The sequence below is a fragment of the Bos indicus x Bos taurus genome, chromosome 26, assembly GCF_003369695.1.
Source record: "Bos indicus x Bos taurus breed Angus x Brahman F1 hybrid chromosome 26, Bos_hybrid_MaternalHap_v2.0, whole genome shotgun sequence".
Taxonomy (NCBI): Eukaryota; Metazoa; Chordata; class Mammalia; order Artiodactyla; family Bovidae; genus Bos; species Bos indicus x Bos taurus.
Window position 1 is genome coordinate 2827379 of NC_040101.1, and position 20122 is coordinate 2847500.

At 56.7% G+C, this 20122-nt stretch overlaps 1 protein-coding gene across 8 annotated transcripts in view; it reads left to right on the forward strand.

Annotated features, from left to right (window-relative positions):
• Positions 1–20122, forward strand: part of EBF3 (EBF transcription factor 3) — a 118425-nt gene that overhangs the window by 86145 nt on the left and 12158 nt on the right. For all 8 annotated transcript variants that reach the window (XM_027528821.1, XM_027528813.1, XM_027528816.1 and 5 more), the window contains exons 9-11: positions 1930–2060; positions 2552–2678; positions 19972–20060. In XM_027528821.1, coding sequence (XP_027384622.1) covers positions 1930–2060; positions 2552–2678; positions 19972–20060 — 347 coding nt within the window. The remainder of the gene's footprint in view (positions 1–1929; positions 2061–2551; positions 2679–19971; positions 20061–20122) is intronic.

Below are 20122 nucleotides of genomic sequence, written 5' to 3' on the forward strand. Positions count from 1 at the left end.
TTGTGAATTATTTGCCATAATTGGCTGTGCTGATGAAGGTCACCCCCTTGGAGGGGACTTGTCAGTCTTTAGAGAGCTGATCCTTTTCAAATGCTCTCCATGCAATTAAGAAAAGCAAATGTCATTCGGAAGCCTCAGAAATGAAAATTTGTATGAACTTATTAGCATGAAGTCAACAGCGCTAGTTAAGGGCAGGCTCCCCGTGTGTGCTCTGTGCGTCTGCTGCTGAGGGAGCCTCGCGGGGATGAGCAAATAGAGCCCCCGCTAGTCCAACATTAGAGCAAACAAAGGGAGGTGGTGTCGGCCCGGCTCAACAACAATACCTGCCGTGATTAACTCCCGTGTCTGCCGCTGCCTCTGACCCGGCAGGGAGCCACGCTGGGCTTCCGGGAAGTCCTGCTTATGAAGACGTGCGGCCAGGGCTGACCCAGAGTCTAAAACGACGGTTTATCAGGAGCTGAGCTACTCGGGGTGGCGGTGGGTGGGGGTGTGCTCACGTGGGATGGACAGCCTAGAGAGGCCCGGGCGTCCTTGGGAGGCTCGTCCCCGCAGGCGGCGGGTGGGGGCCGCACGGTCAATCCGCCGCATGTGTACGAAGCTTTAGTTACTGTCTTTTGGACGAATCTCCACCGAGGTGGTTGCAAGTGGTGGAAGATCACCGAACGGGGAGGGCCCTCAGGCCAGGGGTCGAGCTCCTCCACGTCCTGCTCCCCTCAGCACCCGCCCCACCGGATGGAGGAGGATGCGGGTGACACGGGGGCTCCCAGGGCCCACTGGGGGCTCCTCCTCTCCACGGAGGACCAAGGCCCGCGCTGCCTCTTGTCTGGGCTGTAATTGTGTCCAGACCGCATCAGCCGGGAGATGCGGCAGAGCCTAGGGGCCACACGGCCGCCCATCACGCAGGCCTCTTCTTTGTACCAAAGATACAGGCACAGAGAGGCCCAGAGTCCCACCCGTGGCGCCCAGCCCGGCAGAGGCGGCCTGCCGGTCAGAGGGCCGCAGCCCCCGTCTCCCCAGCAGTCAGCTCCCTCCGCGCTGGGTCTCTGCCCACGACAGGCCCTCTCGGGTGGCGGAGACGGTCTGCAGCCCCGTGCAGGAAAAGAGCCGATCAGAGGCCGGAACAAAGCTGCCTCCTCGAGGCTGTGGCCTTCAGCCTCGCCTCTGCAGGCTCGCGGCAGGGCTGCTGGGAGCATGGGCCTCCTGGTCTTTCCTCTGTGCCCGCCCTTGCGGTCTGTCTACACCCTCCCCCCCCAGCAGGCCCCGAGCAGCAGCATTGTAATAACTCATGCAAATGTGAGCGCTCCGGAGACAAAGGGAGGTCAGGCCAGCGGCTGGGGATCCCTGTCGACAAACAATATTAGATGTAAAATGTGTACCTTTGACAAAAGTATTAATATCGTGCTTTTGATTTTTTTTTTCCTGATGAAAAGTGAAAAGTAGTAATTGTGAAGTGACAGAGGAAAATGAAGTTTTGAACCAAAAGGCAAAGTTCATGGATGAAAAAACCCAACCCAATTAGCTGCTTATGAGGAATCGAAATGCAAGGCATTCGCTCCTCCATCTCCCCAACAGCCTTTGATTGACTCTGCTCAGATCTGCCCGCAAAGCAGATAAATCGACGTGCCACATGCACGCGATGCTTAATCATTTGTAATCGTCATATTTGCCCTGACACATAATTTGCTATATCAAGCCGCTTTCTTTTTTTTTTCTTACTCACTAGTATTCAGTGGCTTGGCCTTTGCTTTATAAAACATTTAAGGGTTTGCTTTAAACGCATCAACACGCTGATCTACGATTGCCCTTTGCGTGCCGCCCGGAGGAGCGGCTGCCCGCCCGTCTCCCGCGGTGCCCAGTATGGCTGGAGGTGGGCAGCGTGGCGGCGGTGGGGTGGGCGCTCAGGTCCGGTTCTCTGTCTTTTGTGAGCAGCCACTCCGTGCATCAAGGCCATCAGTCCCAGTGAAGGCTGGACCACGGGCGGCGCGACCGTGATCATCATTGGAGACAACTTCTTCGACGGGCTTCAAGTCGTGTTTGGGACGATGTTGGTGTGGAGTGAGGTAAGCCCACGAGATCGGTCCGCTTCCCGCGTGGCTTTGTCTGTGGGCCGTCTGACGTTCGGTCGACGGCGCCACCCGCCGCCCGATCCCCTCAAAGCTGACAGTGCACCCAAGGCAGGGGCTTCTCCGGTGGGCGGGTGCAGAACTCTGGCCCCCTCCCCAGCCCTGGGGTTTCAAACCTGCCGTCGGAGGTCCCGAGTGCCCTGGAACAATTAGTGCTAGAATTACTAGGAGCAGGTTTAAGGAGACATATGGTGGCAATTTTCATATGAATGATGCCCTGTGGCCTTTCCTGCAAACTACAGCCGGGATCATTTGCAGACTTTTTCCTGAAAGCGCAACTGTAGGTCCTAAGTCTGGGTGACAGCTCGGAGGGAGCATTCCAAGACGATGGTCCAATTTTGCTCGTTTTTGGTAATTATGTCCAACTGGCGAGTGTCCGCCTCTCGCGCCCAGCGCTGCTGAGGGCCTCTGCACTGTGGTTCTTGTAGCTGATCACGCCCCACGCCATCCGTGTCCAGACCCCACCGAGGCACATTCCTGGAGTCGTCGAAGTCACCTTGTCCTACAAGTCCAAGCAGTTCTGTAAAGGTGCTCCAGGGCGGTTTGTCTACACCGGTGAGTCCACCTTTCCAGCTTTCCCTGATCCAGGAGGGCCTCTCCATGGCCCCCGGGGGCCCCGCACGGTTCTGCAGGGAGGGCTGGCGGGTGAGCCAGAGGGTGGTGTCATCAGGGAAGTCTCTGCATCCTTGACCAGTTGGTGTGACGCCGTGAACAGGTGCAGATCCCTGGGGCCGCGGGATCCGTCCCCTCACCCCCTCTGTGGTCCTGCCTGTAAAAGGATGCGGTGGGCTGTCGGTAACCACGTTCCCAGCGTCCGAGGGGTGGCTGCCCCGTGAGGTCCCAGAGGTCAGGCTGTGTCCCCAAGGTCACCCATACCTGGGGATAACAGAAGCAGGTCTCTGCCCGGCCTGGGGCCTCACACCACACACTGCCCTGCTGCTGATGGGGGGTCTGAATTCTGTGCGGGGCTGGGCACGCGGACATCACCAGGAAGGGTCCCCTCTGAGGTCCTGGACCGCCATCCAGAAGCCATGTTCTGCAGTGCTTTGCACACAGGTGGCTTGGAGGACACGATCCGTCCGAGGCTGCTGTTGGGAAAGACCACGGTGACCACAGGGCTCGTCCGCATTGAGGCCTCTGGTCCTGCCACCCACAGAGGCTGGGATGTCTGAGAGGGCTCCACGTGCTGAGCCCCCAGGGGGTGAAGGCTTGTTCTCAGACAGGGTGGCCTCCACATGCTCACCTGGTCAGGGTGGCTGTGAGGTCCCTGCGGGAGCCTGGGCTGGGCCTCAGGGTCTGACTACATGCCTTCCACTCGGGGGCGGGGTGAGGAGTGGAGATGACTCACCCCCTCCCCCTTAAGGAAGCAGATGTGAAGTGTAAGTTCTTCGGGCCGGCTCAGTGTCACCCCAGGGCTACACCTGGCTCAGGTCCTGGCCGAGAGCAGGGCTGCCATGTCCAGAGGTGCCCAGACCCTCGACAGCCTGGGCTGCAGAGATGCCTGCACCCTTGATGGGGCGAGGCGGCCTCCAGTTGGGCGCTGAACAGCGCTGAGCGAGTCAGCAGGGCAGGGAGGAGCCATTTCCGCCCTTGGGGCCAGCGCATGCCGCCTGGGGCCCAAGACCCTGGGGACGCTGATGGGCGTCTACCTCCAGGGCGGGGGCTCGGGCCCCCTGGTGTGACCAGGAGATGATGGACAGCGGGCCCCCCCCACTGCGGCCCCTAGCCTGCAAAATAATAAAGACTCAGGAAGCGGGGCGGGCAGCCGGGGCCTCCTGTGAGCCTCATACCCGTGGCCATGGTGGGGGCTCTTCTGGGTGGAAGGACCTCTGAGGCTGCCAGGGCTGGGGATGGGCAGGGTCCCCGATGGGCTGTCTCCCCGAAGTTCTCAGCCGCCTCTGCATGGCCATTGCTGACCTGTGGGTACCCCGCTGGGTGTCTTGCCATGAGCTCAGGATGTGGGCAGAGGGAGCCCTGCTCCACCCCACCTGGTATCGCCTGGGGGGCCTGGGGGCCACCCGAACCCCGCATCCTGCCTGGGAGCCCTGGGGGACGCTTGACCCCCGCTTCCACTGCCCCCTGGGTGCCTGTGTGACCTGAGCTCCCAGGAACAGCCGCTGAGGCATCCGTGTCCCTCGGAGGAGGGGACGTGCATTCGCTGGCAGGCCCTGAGCGGCCACGGGCCACGTGGGTGCCAGGTTGGGCCAGGCACTTGGGGGTGGAGGCATCTGTAGGCGGTGGGACCACCCGGGTCTGCCCCAGACGGACAGGGACCCTCCCCCCGAGTCAGCCCCTCTGGCCTCCTGGCCATGCCCCCACGGGTCTCCAGATACCCAGTTCTTGACCCGTGGGCTCTGGGTGCAGAGACCCGCAGGCTGTGGTCGGCATGCTGACTCAGAAGAGACGTGACGGCAGGAAGGCCTGGTTCCTCTTAAGTGCTCCGGGGGCTACCGGGGACCCGCGGCCCCTGTGGCAGGAGGGCTGCCGAGCCGGGCGTCATGGTTGGAGGGAGGGCATGCAGGCACCGTGGCATGGGCAGATGGTGTCCTGGGGCTGAGGCCCAGCCGCTCGGGTGCCATGGCGGGGTGGGTGAAGCTGGGGCGGCTCTCCATAGCCAGCTGCCCCCAGCGGGGCAGAAAATCTTCCTTGGCCAGAGGGCCCCTGCCCTCAGGGAAGCAGGCATCCCGAGTCCATTCCAGGGACACCCGTGTCCCAGTGCCCATCGTCCACTTCTGTGGCCTATGCTGCGTCCACACCATGGTGAGGGGGCTTCTCAGACCCCACGTTCGGGGTCCTGGTGGTCCAAAGCTCTGGGGTTTCCTCCACAAAGGGTTCTCCCATGAATGGATGCTTCAATGAAGCCATTCAGCCAGCCGGGCCCCCTCCTGCGGGGGGCTCATCTACGCCTCCCGAGCATCATCAATGGGAATATACATTTCAAATGTGCGTCAGGGCTAGGGGGCCCCGAGCTCTCCGGGAGCGGAGGGAAGGTGGGGTCATAACCTGTCTGACCTGGAAGCTTCTGTCTGATTTGTGCTGCCCTGGAATTGATGGGGACAGAGGCGCAATCACAGGGACTCGCTCCTCTCTGCAGGCTGCGCCAGCCCTCCTGGAGGCCGGACACCCTGCGGGCAGCCCCATCCCCTGGGCGTCTGGCTCCCATCATCGGCAGGCTCGCAGGGACGCATCTCTCTGAGCCCTCCTGGGTGAGGTGGCCAGGCCGCCAGAGGCCAAGGTCTAAACGAGCTGTTTACAGCAGCTGAGAAACCCCAGGTTCTTCTGAACCAGACCCGATGCGTCCCCCCAGAGTGGGTGTGCGGTGGGGCGGGCCGAGCCCACCCAGCCAGGCCCCTTTGCCGGCTGCTTTCAGCCTTGGTAAAGGCAGAATTACCTTGGGAGGCGGTGGCGGTGCAGTGGGTTAGCACGGTGAATTAAAAGAATGAGTCACAGTGACATGTCCGGCTCCTCCGCACCAGTCCTTTGTATTCCCAGCGCGCCTCACCCCTGTTGCAAGAAGGTCAAAAATTAGAGAGAGAGAACAATTTTCAAGCGGCTAGCACTTAGGAGCAGAATTAACAATCACTCTGTATGTAATTGCCAGTTAATAGTAAATTGCCTTCCAGACTGTAAAATGCAATATAAACGGTGGGCACCTAAAATTAAATTAATGAGATATTTGCTGCATTTAAAAGTGAACAGTGCAAATTAATAACTGAGTGCAATGCTTGTTTTAATATTTGTCTAATAGTGTATCGTTTGCTCGTTTAATAATAATTAAAACAGTCCCGGAATATCCTACCTGAGGAACTCCATGGGCAGAGTGAACAGTCTCACATTTATAATTTCAACCAGTAGAAAGACATCGAGTTGTTCAGAGCAATAAAAGAAATTATTTTTTAATTAGAATGTAAGCATTGCGGTGTTATTCGATTAAGACAAATTGGAATTTGTATGCTTCTAATTGAAATTATGTTCGAGGGAAAACTGCTTTTACAGACAGCGTTTTGCGAGCGTGGTGAGGTGCTTTTGCACAATCACAAATGTCCCTTTTCCCAGCGTGTCTGTGTGGCAGAGGGCTCCATGTGACATCGAAGGGCAGGAGCTGGTTGGTGGTGGCCTGACTCGTGGGCGTGGCAGCCAGGGGCTCTTCCTGTAGCTCTCTCGGGCCCAAATGTGTGGCTGACCACCCCCCCTCAGTTTAGAGATTTCTTTTGCTCAATTAAAGGAATTATCACAAATGGCCAGGCATGAGCATGCAGCCTGCCACGGGCACAGCCAGTTCAGTTACTGAGCAGGATGGTGGCAGAGGCCGTGCCAGGGCCGGAGTGGCAGGGGCCGAGCACGGCGGCCAAGTGTGGACGAGACGAGGACAGAAAGACGGCCGCTTTCCACACTGAGATGTGCGGCTCAGACACGAGGCTCAGCCAGCAGTTGCCAACAGTTCTCACTCTTCCCGATACAGCATTTCTTTTCTTTTTTTAAAAAATCGTTTGTTGTTGTTGTTCAGATGCTCAGTCGTGTCTGACTCTCTGTAACCCCATGGACGGCAGCACGCCAGGCCCCTCTGTCCTTGAATACCTCCTAGAGTTTGCTGAAACCCATGTCCCTTGAGTCGGCGATGCCATCCAGCCATCTGATTCGTCTCCTTTCACCTTCAATCTTTCCAGCATCAGGGGCTTTCCCAGGGAGTCGGCTTAAAACTGGCTACATGTCGGGGGCGGGGGGCGCTCGCTCTGTCTCAGGAGCTGTCTGGCACCAGGGGTAGCTGTCGGCTTGCCCCGGGGGCCACCACGTCCTTTGGCAGTCTCCCGCTACCTAACCCACACTTGGGCCCGCCTCTCGAAGGGCGCGGGTGTTTCCGGAGCGTTTTGAAGTTCTTGTGTGTGCATCCAGACGTGATTCTGTCAACAGCTGATGACATGCAGCGGAGTCGATGCCCTTCGAGCGCTGCCACACCGGCCTGCTGTTTCCCAGCCCAGCCTCTCAAACAGCTTACTTGTATCCACCGAGCGGACGATTCCTAATTGTCTTCCACCTATCATACTATTTTTACTTTGCTAAACTGCTTGCTCACGCTTTCCTTCCCCTTAAATGTAAGCCACCTGATTACTTTGGTGATCAGTTTTTGCCCACGGAGGTGGATGCGGGGGAGGTATTTGCATTTTGGGTTCAGGACACTTTCAGCCTGTGTCTGTGATTCCTGGGCTCCCCGTCCCAGCCAGTGAGGCCCAGCGGCTCTCAGCAGCTCCCTGGGCGTTCCTGGATGTAGCGAGGACCCTGCAGACCCAGGGCCATCGCTGGTCCCCGCTGGCCAGTCGGATGGCGTCAGTGGCAACCTCTGCCGCCCTGGAGGACAGATAGATTTGCTTTTAATGTGAGGACGGTCAAGTGGAAAAGCAGCTTGAGGAGACCCCTGCAGGGCCCAAGAGCTGAGATAGCCCCCCAGACAACGCACGACTCCAGCAGGATGTCTCGCCCGCCCCACCCACCTTTGCGCGTCCTTGGCTGCGAGCCGGGGGCAGAGGACGAACTTGTCCCTGTTGGCGGGGATGGGGAGCAGACCACCGGGTCGTCTCTGGGGCCATTGGTGGGGCTCCTCGGGGCCACAGAGGGAGAGGCGGGCCCCCTGGGGTCGTCTGCACGGTGCGGCCCAGCCCCGGACCAGACAGCGACCAGTGAGTCCTCCAGCACGAGGCACGGCTTGGGGGATGCTTGCCCAGCCCCGCGGCCCTCTCAGGAGCCGGGTGGCGAGGCCTCCCGGGTCCCTGCCGTCCCCTTGCCTGCCGTCTCAGAGGAGGCCGGAGAATGAGGCACACCGTGTGTGCTGTTGCACAAGTAGACGATTTGTCCTAATCAGTGACACCCATTTACTAGAATTGCTTAAAATGAACTATACCTCATCCAGAAATCGCACATTTAGAGGCGCTCCATTCATCATCTGAAAATTGAGGGCCAGTAAACTTTTCTGCTCCTCCAGTGGGATCATAGGCATGCATCAAAATGTTAGAAATGATTGGTGAGAGGAAGCTGTCACCCATTTATCAAGGAAAAGAACATTATTTGCTAATTTCCCAACCAGGCTGGTGACAGGGTGCTTCGTCTTTGGACCCACGGTGACCAGCATGGCCTTTTTGTTATTAGTACAAGTCAAGCGCTTTTGGGCAGTTGCTAACAAGACACATTTGTCTGTCATCAGAGGGGCTTTGCTTGTTTTCCAAGTGCTGTGACCACAGGCTGCTCTTCCCGGAGCCCGATGGCTGTGCGTGGCGGGGCTGCGCTCGCCCGGGAGGGGAGCTGGCTGATAAATCAGGAAGTTTCCACGTCAAGGTGAAGGTATTGACTCTCAGCACCGAACCTGACAACACGGAGCCGAGAGGAGACAACCATTCGTCTTCCCCGGAGGACACAGGGGTCATGGGTTCCCTCGGCGGGGGAGGGGCCGCGGGCCGCCAGCCCCCTGCCCCACAGGAACGGGGCAAGTTTGGGACTTGACTCGGTGTCTCTGGCCTGTCAGGGCACCCACCTGCCTCTGGGGCCACTCTCAGAGCCTGGGGGAGTGCCCGGGAGCGGGGAGAGCAGGCTAAGGCAGCGAAGAGGGCGCACAGATCAGAGCTGTGTCATCTGCGGGGAGGAGCTCCCACCGCATCCGGGGGAGGCCGGGAAGCTGCGGGATGAACAGCTGTCTCAGCGGAGAGCCCGCCAAGGAAGCTGCGGGCCTTCTGCTGACCAGGAGCAGAAGAAGCAGGGCCAGCCTGTGGTTCCAGGAGAGAAGGAACAAGGACAGTCCTCACAGGGGCCTCCTCCCTCCACATCCCTGCGAGCGGGTGCCCTGGGGTCCAGGGCCGCCCAGGTTTTCATTTGAAACCTTTGTTTTGGGAAGGTCTTGGGGCTTCCCTTATGGCTCAGCTGGTAAAGAATCTGCCTGCAATGTAGGAGACCCGTGTTTGATCCCTGGGTTGGGAAGATCCCTTGGAGAAGAGAAAGGCTACTCACTCCAGTATTCTGTCCTGGAGAATTCCATGGGGTCGCAAAGAGTCAGACGCGATTGAGCAACTTTCACTTTCACTTTTCGGCTCTAAGTTGAGCCAAAATCTCAACCTGACAAAAAGGACATTTAAAAAAAACTATCATTTGAATCGGTTGGCCCTTTTTTTATTCAGTGTATTCCATAGAAAGTGCAAGCTGAATCGTTCTTTCTCAGGATGACTTTTCAATAAAGCAGCAACACCTGGACGTCCTCATCAGGCGTGTGAGCTGTGCGCTCCACCCCCCAGAAACAAATACACAGACGTTTTCAAATGCTCTTAAAGAGCCTGTAGTCACTGGGTTGCACGCGGGCCCTGGGTGCTCGTGGTGGGTGCGTGTGCTCCAGAAGACTCTCTACCGAGGGTGTTGAGTGTGAGACACAGTCTCCCGTGAAGACCGTGGGCTGCTGCCCGTCTCAGGACTGGTGGATGTAGATCACCTTTGGGGGACACTCCTTAAAGGTACAGCCTGGCGGTGGGTCCCTCATCGGCCCCCCAGACGCCGCCCTTCCCAGCTCCCCTGAGGGCCCTGACCTGCGCCTCCACACGCGGAGACCCCACCTCCCGACACGGTGAGCCCTGTCAGTGGGCCAGCCTTCCACAGGCTGACGCTCTCCCACTCCGAGCGCCTGCTGACCCCCGAGGACCACAGCCGGGGCCTCTGAGCACTTGGAGGTGGGGGAGTTGGGCCAGGTTTCTTCCCATCTTTTCAGCCCTTTCATCCTCCCGGGAGATGCCCCTTGCCTCAGACTCCCCTGGGCCCTTCCGGGTCTCAGCCCTGGGCGTGGTGGGGCTGTCCCGCCCAGTCTCAGAATCTGTGTGCCTGGCCCCTGGGCCCAGCTGGCTTCTCTAGGCCCGACTGTCACCTTGGCCAGCTTCTGAAGACCAGCCCAGCGCCCTTCCCTAACGTTCCCAGCACAGGACACCCGTGAGCCCTTGGGGATGACCACACAGCCAGGGCACTTGTGACCCTCATGGCATCAGGCTGCAAGGTCCCCGGGTCGGAAGCGGTTTGCCTCGTGTGCTCGTCGCTGGTGAACACAGAGGTGGTTTTGAAAGCTGACCCGTTAGTGTGAGCTACAGGGTGCGAGGTGCTGGGGCCACAGCCTCACGCACGCTGCCCATGAGGCCTCCTGGAGACAGGCCCGGGGTGGTGGAAGCCGCCCACCCCGCTGCCCCGACCGCTGGCCCCTCCAGCCTCTGCACTCAGGAAACACCCATGGGCGGCAGTGTTCTTTCAGGGGAGCTGGGTGTTGGGGGGGTGGTGCGGAGGCCTCGTGTCCCACACGGCTGGGGGTTGGCCTGTGGCTTCCCGTGGTCAGCGTCTCCCTGAGGCCCACCTGGGCCAGGTTCTCCACAGGTGACCAGGGAAGGCCAGAGACCACCTGCGTCTCATAGGTGCTGGGGGTGCGGCATGCTTCCCTGGGTTCCCCTAGGGGACCTGGCTGGCTTCACATGGACGGCCTGGGGCCTGGCTCCGGGCCGCCCTCGGCTGCATCTGGGCCCCTTCCAGCTGCTCAGGGATGAGGATGAGAAGCGATGGCCAGGAAGTCCTGGAAGGGGTTCGGGTCTCCGGGAAGAAGGGTGGCTGTGGGGACAGAGGGCGAAGCCTGTGCAGACATGGGTGCCCTGGGCGGGCAGGCGGGCTGCACCTCGGCAGCGGGTAGGGGGGTCTCCAGGCGGGTCAGTGGTCTCCAGGCGGGTTGGGGCTCTCCAAGTGGATCGGGGCTCTCCAGGCGGGTCAGTGGTCTCCAGGCGGGTCGGGGGTCTCCATGGTCTCCAGGTGGGTCGGGGGTCTCCAGGCACAGGGCAGAACTTGAGCCCAGGGTGGGGGAGCTGGGGGGAGTGAGTCTGGGCAGGGTGGCAGGGCCCGGGGGTGGGTGAGGTCCCAGAGGCCTTCTGAGCCCCACACGTTTGGGAGTTTGGGGGCCCCTTGGGAGGAAACAGGGCTGACTGACTTGAGAGGCGTAACCTGGAATCCTGTGCTCAGGACTCTTCTTGGCCCTGTCAGTATTCACACTGACTTTGGCACTGTCTTTAAAGGCTCTGACTTAGCGCCTTGCTTTTCTTCTTTATTCACCTTGAAAAGCCGGAGTTAAAAACGCCTCTGTGGCGACTGAGGGCGGCAGTGGAGCCTTCCTGAGTGGGGGGAGGGGTTCTCTTCCCCAGCTCCCCCACCCAGCTGGGGGCCTGCTCACCCCAGTTGCGGCCTCTGCTCTTTTACACAAGTGTCAGACTCCCCTCTGACAGCATTCGGACCGTGCGAGGCCTTCCCTGGGTACGGGCCTGGCCGGCGGGGGTGTGCTAGCCTAGTCGCTTCAGATTCTGTTCTTTATCCAAATGTAGCTCACACAGCCTAAAACCCACCCAGCTGAGCATACAGTTAAGCTGTTCTTAGGAGGGTCGCGAGGTTGTGCGACCACTAACGGAGAACGTTCCTCAACAGAAGCACCCAAGCCTCGGTCAGCAGCCCGGCCCGGCCCCGCCCCCGCCCCGGCCCGCCCCCGCCCCCGCCCCGGCCCGCCCCCGCCCCGGCCCGGCCCCGCCCCGGTCACGCCCCGCCCCCGCCCCGGCCCGCCCCCGCCCCCGCCCCCGCCCCGGCCCGGCCCCGCCCCGGTCACGCCCCGCCCCCGGCCACGCCCCGCCGCCGCGAGCTCCTCCCTCTCTGCGTCGTCGGAGGGTCGGGAGGGCGCACGTGGTCCTGTGGGAGCGCTCTGTTGGCTCCCGGCCCCGGCGCTGTGCTGCCCTCCTCTGTGCGGCCGAGTGGTCTCCCCTTGTGTTGGGACCACGAGGCATCCGTTCGTCTTGATTCAGTCCCTCCTTGGGACCTGCTGGGGACAGGTTCCCGGACCAAACCCACGGATGCTTGAGTCCCTTGCAGCGCAGTCTTTCCTATCCAAGGTCATCGCCACTCTTGGTCGGATCTGAGGGTTTAGGGCTGCGGATACGGAGGGCCGACTGTAAGACAAGTGATGCTGAGAGAGACTCGTGAGCGGGCTCTTGTGTGGACATACAGGAGACGTGTTCACTCTGGCTTCTCCAAGTCAAAAATGGAAATAAACCTTCTCCATTGGTCTCGTATCTTGAGGAGGTCCCCCGGGTCACCGTGGTCCTTCATCGTTATGATGGAGCACCCACTATGTGCCTGCACTGAGTAGGGCAGGTGCTGTGACTCGGTGAAGGCTTCCCAGGAGGAGCACGTGAACGAGTGGGCTGGGGAGTGTGCCCTGGGGGCGGCGGGGGTAGGAGGACACAGGAGGGGAGGGGAGGGTTCCTGGGGGGCGGGGCCGCCTCCAGCCGTGGTGGGGGGTGGGGGTCATGCCAGAGGCGTCCCTCAGCTTGCCTCTGTACTGAGGTTTCACGTGGATTCCACGTGTGCAGGTTGCCTGGAAGGTCTTCCAGAGCATTCTGTTGGGAGGGCGCGCGCACAGGCTGGCTGGAGTTGCCCTCGCTAAAGGTGGGGTGACCTGCATCATCTGTGCTCTTTATCCTTGAGAGTGGTTTCCGTTCGCCACCTTCTCCTTCCCTTTTGTTCAGACCCTTCCACCCATCGAGAGAGGCTGCTTTTGCTGGAACCGAGATGGGGGATGCGAGGGGTGGGGTGGCCAGGCCCCCCTTTCCTCCCTCCTTAGGGAGTGTGTCTTGGGGGTCCCTGTCCCTGGGGGCTGAGCCCCCAGAGAAGGGGGAGTGTCTGATGGCCCGGGCCTCGGTCTTCCTGAGTTGTAGGCCTGGGCTCCGTGGGCCTGGGCTCCGTGGGCATGGTTTGGACAGGACTACGAAGCCAACATCCAGGGTATTCCTTGAGGTCTGTAAACAGCTGTTTGAATGCCATCCAGTGGTGTCAGCAAGGGTGTTATTTGGGGAGCAAGGAAGATGTGCTGTCCCCTTATCTGATCTGTCACAAAGCCGCTGGGTAATGCCAGCACCGGGGAGCCGTGTAGGGAGGCCCAGTGCACCCAGCCGGGCGTGGGAGCACCCCTCCGGAGCAGCGAGGTGGGCCCAACTTCCGATTCGAAGTCAAGTGTGGCGCCTTTCACGTCCTCAGAAGTCCTGGTGACACAAGGTGCCCTGAGCTGGAGGGCCTCCAGGGGGAGTCCTGGGAAGCAGAGGCCAACCTGGGGTGGGCATGAGCCTCCCTACGGGCTGTCAGGGCCACGGCGGGCATGCCGCTGGAAAAGCCTGGCCGCTTCGATGCGGGGACCGGGGCTCGGCCGCCTGGCGCTCAGGGTGTCAGAGCGGGCTGGTGCCGCCGTGCCCGGGCCAGCTAGGGGCAGCGTCTCCTGGCGCGTGATGCCCGCCCCCCACGGCCTTTGTGTTCCCCATGCATGCCGCGGCGCCTGGCTCACCCTGCCGAGTTCTGTGATTGAAATTCATTGCCAAATTTATTGAGAAATTAATGAGAAAAGCTGCAAAGTATTGACTTTGAGAGGAAAACACAACTCATCTTGAATGAGGAGGAAAATGCAGCAATAATTTAGCCGCTATTGATTTGGTCCTGTCCATGTATCGATCTTCATTTTACAATATTAATTTGCACCTGCAATCGGCTGCTAAGGGAACCGATTTCATTTCGTGGCCGCGTTAATGTGCGGAGCATGAGGGGCTCTTCAGAAGTGGGGGTGCTGCACGTTGTGTGGGGGGAGGCAGCCTCTGCCTTTTCTATCTTTGCTTGCTGCTGAAATAGGCCAAAAATTAATTTTTTTTGTCGGACAAAATATGAAAGCAGAAACCCACCTCCGACATGGCCCTCCTCTCGGCCGCGCGGCCCGCACGAGGAGCCGTCAGCCGCCTGAAACTCCAGCCACCTCTCATCATCAGGCCCGGATCAGTTCAAAGTTCATGAAATTTCTATGAGCATTGATCTCGCCCCATTGATTTTTTTTTTTTGCAGCAGATCTTTGAAATTTTAATTTCCCGAGCATCTGAATTTCTTATAGATGAAATGCACTTGGAGGAGACAGTTGATGATAAAGTGGAGAACTTAGCATCATTTTAAAGCCTAAAAAAAAAAAGGGAGAAAAAAAAACAGGCGGTTGCAGCCTGTGCCGTGTTTTTGAGGTGGAGGAGGCGCTCTAGCGGGGGCGAGGTGTGGGGGTGCTAAATACCATTTTTGTCTGCCGTGGCCACACATTTTTAATGCAACTTTTTATACAGTCATTTTTGAAAGGAAAGCTATCTGGAGAAACAGCAGGACAGAGCAACATTCTTCAGTGCACAATCATTTGCTCACAGCAGTCTTTATCACCTGGTCAAGTTCACCTAGTTACTTATCAGTGGGACATTTAATAACCTCAAGGTGATATAATTGCTATTGGCATTTTTCCCCCTTGGATTCAGCTGGTTAATGTGTAAACTACTTGTCAGCAAATAGCACTTTGTCACTGAAATCACTAACACCCTCTAGAGGGATGTCTTTGTATTGAGCAATTTAATTTTACTTTATTTAATTTTTACACATTACAACCTGTGTTCATTCAGGCACTGAAGGGCTGCAGTCTGTCGGGGCAGGGTCTGGGTCTCCCTGTTAGTAAAATATACTATATCTTATTTAACAATCCCCATCGCCTTAATTGAAGTGCGTTCTTGTCCCTCGGAAAAGGAACTGCAGATGTTCTTATTATGTAGTTATGTTGCTAATGTGAAAAACTGCCTCATTATGAGGATCTGTTTGTAGCTAGAAAATTACTGCATTATGACAAATGCATGATTGGGAAGTTACAGGAAGATGATCATTATTGAAATGAAACTGGAACTCATTTAATAGCTGCAACCAGCAGCTGGAATGAAGCAAATGAATGTCTTCCTGTTTTTATTGTTGTAGGCAGGTTTTTCAGGCAGAAGGGAAATTTGTGCTAAACCTGGAACTTCTTGTATCGCTCTTTGCTCGCTGGGCTTGGGTTTAAACGGAGGCAACGCTGAAGGCAGCGGGTCTCCTACCTGGGTGTCCCCCTTGTGCACTAATGATGCTGTTTTAAACACAACGGTGTCAGTAGGGACAGTCAGTCTGGGCGTGCTTAGTGCCTGTAGCCCTGTTCGCTGGCTGGGCTGGTCTCCAGGTGCCCCTGGCAGGGGGGGTCAGGAGGTTGCCATCACAATTAAGCCCTGTCACCGCGACCCCTCCTTCCCGCCCCAGACCGTCCCTGTTTGCAGCCGGGGTGCCTCCAGGCCTGGGGGTGGTTGGGGGATCCCAGCGCCCCGGGCAGGTGGCCCATCAAGAGCGGCAGCAGCAGCACGAATAAGGGGTCAGGTCTGCTCGGGGCTGCTGTTCCTGTTGCCTTTGGGGGCAGGTTTCCCCCGGGGGCGCCCCAGGCACATAGTAGCTGCTTAATAAATGGTGAGCGGATGAAATGGATTTAGAGACAGTTGGTTTGGCTGTTTTCCTTCTAAGACAGATGCTCTTGTAGAAAACAGGCTTCCCAGGTGGCTCAAACGGTTCAGAGTCTACTGCAATGCAGGAGACCCAGGTTCGATCCCTGGGTCGGGCACTTCCTCTGGAGAAGGGAATGGCACCCCACTCCAGTATCCTTGCCTGGGAAACCCCATGGACAGAGGAGCCTGGTGGGCTGCAGTCCATGGAGTCCCAGAAGAGTCAGATGTGACTGAGCAAACACTTTGTCACTTTTAGAAAACGCCCACTGGCTCTGAACATAACGTGGCCCACCCTGAAATTCTGTTTCTGTGTTACCGACCCAGAGGGCCCAAGGATGCCCCCTCGCTTCACTGGATTGCGTTTCTACATTAGCGGACTTGCTATTCAAGTCTAATAAAATAATCACATACGTTTCAGTGTAGGAGAGATTAACACAGACCACAGGGCAGGGCTGGCTGACAAAGAAGGTTAAGCTGTCAAAATGGGAACTGAAACTCTGCATGTCACAAGAAAGAGGATTCCACCGCCTCTTGCCCATCGGTACCCTGTGTTCCTAATTGCAGCGGCCGGTTGGAGCTGCTCTGGCCGCAGCTGCAGCTCGGAGCCCAATGCCATTTTCTGCTGCCACATTAGCTCCGGCAATCCCAACTTGAACTGACATCACAGACCGTTAAAATTTTATCAATTGCGGTATGATTAATCCCCCAGTACACGGGCATGACTTAAATATTTAGAATGCTTCTTCTGTTATGACTTTAATGCATGTAAAGTAACGAGATTAACTCCAGTACACTCAAATACATTTAAATGTGGATCCTCGCGAGCTGTAGGCGATTCCTGCGTGTGGGAATCATGGAGTCTATGCGGCCGTGTCAGCCTCTATTTGTGTGACCCATGCTGGATGCTGGCCTGCATACGAGAGCCGGGTATCTGGCCTTTCACAGGCTGCCTGCCTGCCTGCCCCATTTGGCATGGAATGTGATTCCTGGCTATGCTAGCTTCTGGTTCATTCAGGTTTTATTGCTGTGTAATTTTCTTATTCTAAAATAAAAGCTCTCCAACAAAAATTACTATGCATTAGGCCGCGGTAGCCTACTCAAATGGATATTAATACAGTTTATCTCTAAAAGGACGAATAATGTATTTGAAACAGATAAAAGGCCCTCCACTAAATGAGGAATGTTAATATCTTATGGCACGGTTAATAAAGAGATATTTCACAAGGGAGATTTGTTTTATGACTTTTGATACAACAGCCTTATAATCTGACACATCTTAAATGATATAATTTTGTGCCTGCATTCATCTTTTTTACATGTAGCAGCCCATCTTTGCAAGATTTGAATTCAGAACAAATAATGGGCACTAATTACTTTTTTTCTTGCGGGGGTGGGGGCGGTCAGGGGGCGTGGCTTATTGTAAACCTCGTCCTCTCCGACGCAGATGGGCGTGGAAATCCCCGCGGAAAGGTGGACGCTGGTAATACATTTTGAGAAACGTCCTGGTTTTTTTTCCCCTTCAGCAGAAAATAACATTTGTTTTTGTTGTGTTTAAGGCAGAGTTTAAATTAATTTAACCCAGTGACACATGTTCAGAGACTAAGCACGCAGCTAAATAATTCCTGGGAATAAACTGCTCAGGAACCAAGTCCATTAATTTACGGCTCTCCTGATGCTGACAGATGTGAGGGCTGGAGGAGGACCTGCAAATATTAACATAAAACAAATTTGCTTTATTCTTCTTCATATTTCTTCTTCATCCCAACTCAAGCTCACCCAAGGCTCCTTCTCTAATTATCCACGAGGTCAGTAAGCAAAATTGGGCAGGAGCTGGGAGATCAATACAAATTACCCCTGAGCAAACCAGTGCTGACAGCTTGAATCGCAGCATATGTTTACCCAAAATCAGGCAATTTATCTTAATATCAGCAAAGTAATGCAGTGCAGGTGAAAGGTCAGGCAATCTCTCCCCCTCATAATTACCCGGTTCTAAAACAGGAAAGTGGTATTGATTGGCCTGGCTCGCTGCTCTGTGACTGGACGTGCAGAGCCGTGGCCTGGCTCGGCCGGGCCCTCCTCGTAAACTCCACACACGGACCGTGTATCAGATGTGCAGAGGGGCTTCTGTTTTCTCCTCCAGTTGTGGACTGTGCTGGGGAAGCCTGGGCGACTCCCCTTCTTGCCCCTGTGTGGGGTGGGGGGTTCCACCCTCAGAAGTCCGCCGGTCCGTTCCACCGACGGCAGCTGCTCCCAGAGGCACAGGGGTGGGTCATCCCACCCTCAGTGATCAAGGTGCCCCCGCCCTGAACTGAGAACACAGGGCCTCTTCTCCTAAGTCTTCCGTGTGAGGCCTTCGGGCTTCCCTAGCGAAGCCCCCGCCGGGATTTCCAGCTGCAACCGCAGCCCCCCCAACCCCTCACTGGGTCTGGCCTGGCTAGACCTGCAGTTGTACCGAGATGCACGTCCTCTCCCGACGTCCAGCCTTGCTCTCAGCGGGGCACTCCAGACGTGGATGCTCCTCAGGCTGCAGTGGGAGGCGAGCGAGGCCCTCTCGTTTCTACTGCTTGGGCATCTTTTCTGGTTCTAGAAGGAGGATATCAATCCGGCTGAAGCATCAAGGATGTCTCTCCCAGAATGAGCGGGTATGGTTATTACAAGTCATAAAGCTTCTGAAAGCTTGCATTAGAGCGTCTATCACCTGTCAGGGCATTTGCATGAAATCAATAGCGGCCGCCCATCTCTCTGTTTGGATCACTTTTCACCGGGCCGATTCATTAAGTCCAGCAGGCATGGCGGTGAGCTGCGGGGAGGAGGGCCCTAGCCTCCGAGAGGACACTGGGCCATCTTTCCTGTCCCCTGGTCGGGAGACCTGGAATCCTTTCGGGGCCCGCTGGCTGGGTGAGGCCTGTCCGCCCGGCCTGCACTTTTCCTGACACCCTCGTCCCGGCCCAGGCAGGGACATGACAAATTGTCCCCCAAGTCTCCCCTGACAGCTTCTGATGATTAATGGTTTGATTATGAAGTGGTTTTACACATATAGAATTTACATCACAGAGAGTTAGGAATTTTTGCCGTGTCACACACGCCGAGGCATTTCGAAGAGCTTTACTATTTGCAAAGAAAAAGGAGGGCAGAATCGCAGCAAAAGCCATGTCATGTAAAATCAATATGTCGGATCAATGCTTTATTAACAAGAAAATGTCTTACTTCACATTCCTGCGCGGACCTTTGTCTCCGCGGCGTGTATGATGGAATGTCAGACCACACCGCGGTCCTCAACTTCCGGGCGGCGGCCCGCGCGGGCCGCGCTGACGAGGCCCGCCGAGGGTGTTGACACCAGCGCCCGAGCACTCGAGGATAACGGTGACCAATTATTCCGGAAAGCGCCTTCAAAGGCGGCCTCTAACCCTGCTCCTCGGAGCCGCCGCCTTTGTGTTCCCGGCGCTGCGCGGACCCGCTGAGTTGGGTGGTGTTAATCATCAAATTACCCGCTGACTAATGAGTGATGGCCCGAATTGCGGGCTGAGTAATGAATAGATGGCGGCGGGTCTTATTAGTCTCAGAAAAGCCCCCTGATTTATGTCGCGCCGTGCACCGTGGCGTTGCTCCCCGGAAAACGATATCTACATCAAGAAGTAATGTACTCTAATAAGTATTTTCATCTTAACTCGCATCCCGGCCCCCGGGCTCAGTTTTTGTTGGAGTCGGGCAGAGCCATAATAAAGCCCAATGGCTCCTTATAAAGCTTGTTAAGCACAGAGGCTGCGGTCCGACCGAGCCCGGCCATGATTCATGCACTGTACACAGCGTGCGGGCCGCTGATTTATGGCCGCGCACAGTTCATAGTCAAAATTACAATTTGAGGGATAAAAAGATTAATTACTATTTGTGGCCGGCAATTTCGTGGGGCTGGGTGGAATGATAGTGCCCGCATCCGTCTGTAGTCAGCCATTCACAGATTATTACAGCTTTGCAAGAGTAAGTGCTCCTCCTGCCTGGTTTGTGCTCAGGCAATATGCTAGACAAAAAAGGACCACAGGGATAAATCTGAAGCTAGCAATAGCTGGACATATGTCATAATTGCCAGGTTCCCATAAATCCCCGGCTGGTGTGGAAGGCCTCACGTGAGGTAGACAGTGATCGCGACCGCGGTGATGGCTGTATATGGCCCCAAGACTGCCAACTTCCTGACTGCGTGCCCATTTCTACAATATATTGAGTGACCCTTTTACTTTCTCCCAGTCTAATTATAGATTAAAAATAATCCTCACTTTATGTGCAAAAGAAAAAGGGAAAGCCTGTTCCTCAGGACAGAACTGGGGTTCGGTGGGGGGGCTTGCCTTCCAGAGTGTCAGAAAAGGAGACTCTCACGTTTATTTGTAAGCGTGCAGTAAGCGGGTAATGGGTGACATAAAAGTAATTAACCTGACCTGCATTTCTGTGTCCTGTTCCAGCCCTTAATGAACCAACCATAGATTACGGCTTTCAGAGGTTGCAGAAAGTGATCCCGAGACATCCAGGTGATCCCGAAAGGTTACCCAAGGTTAGTAAAAGGGCAAGTGGCGGCTGGTTCCGGTTTGGGGTAGTGGGTGCTCTGGGAAGGGG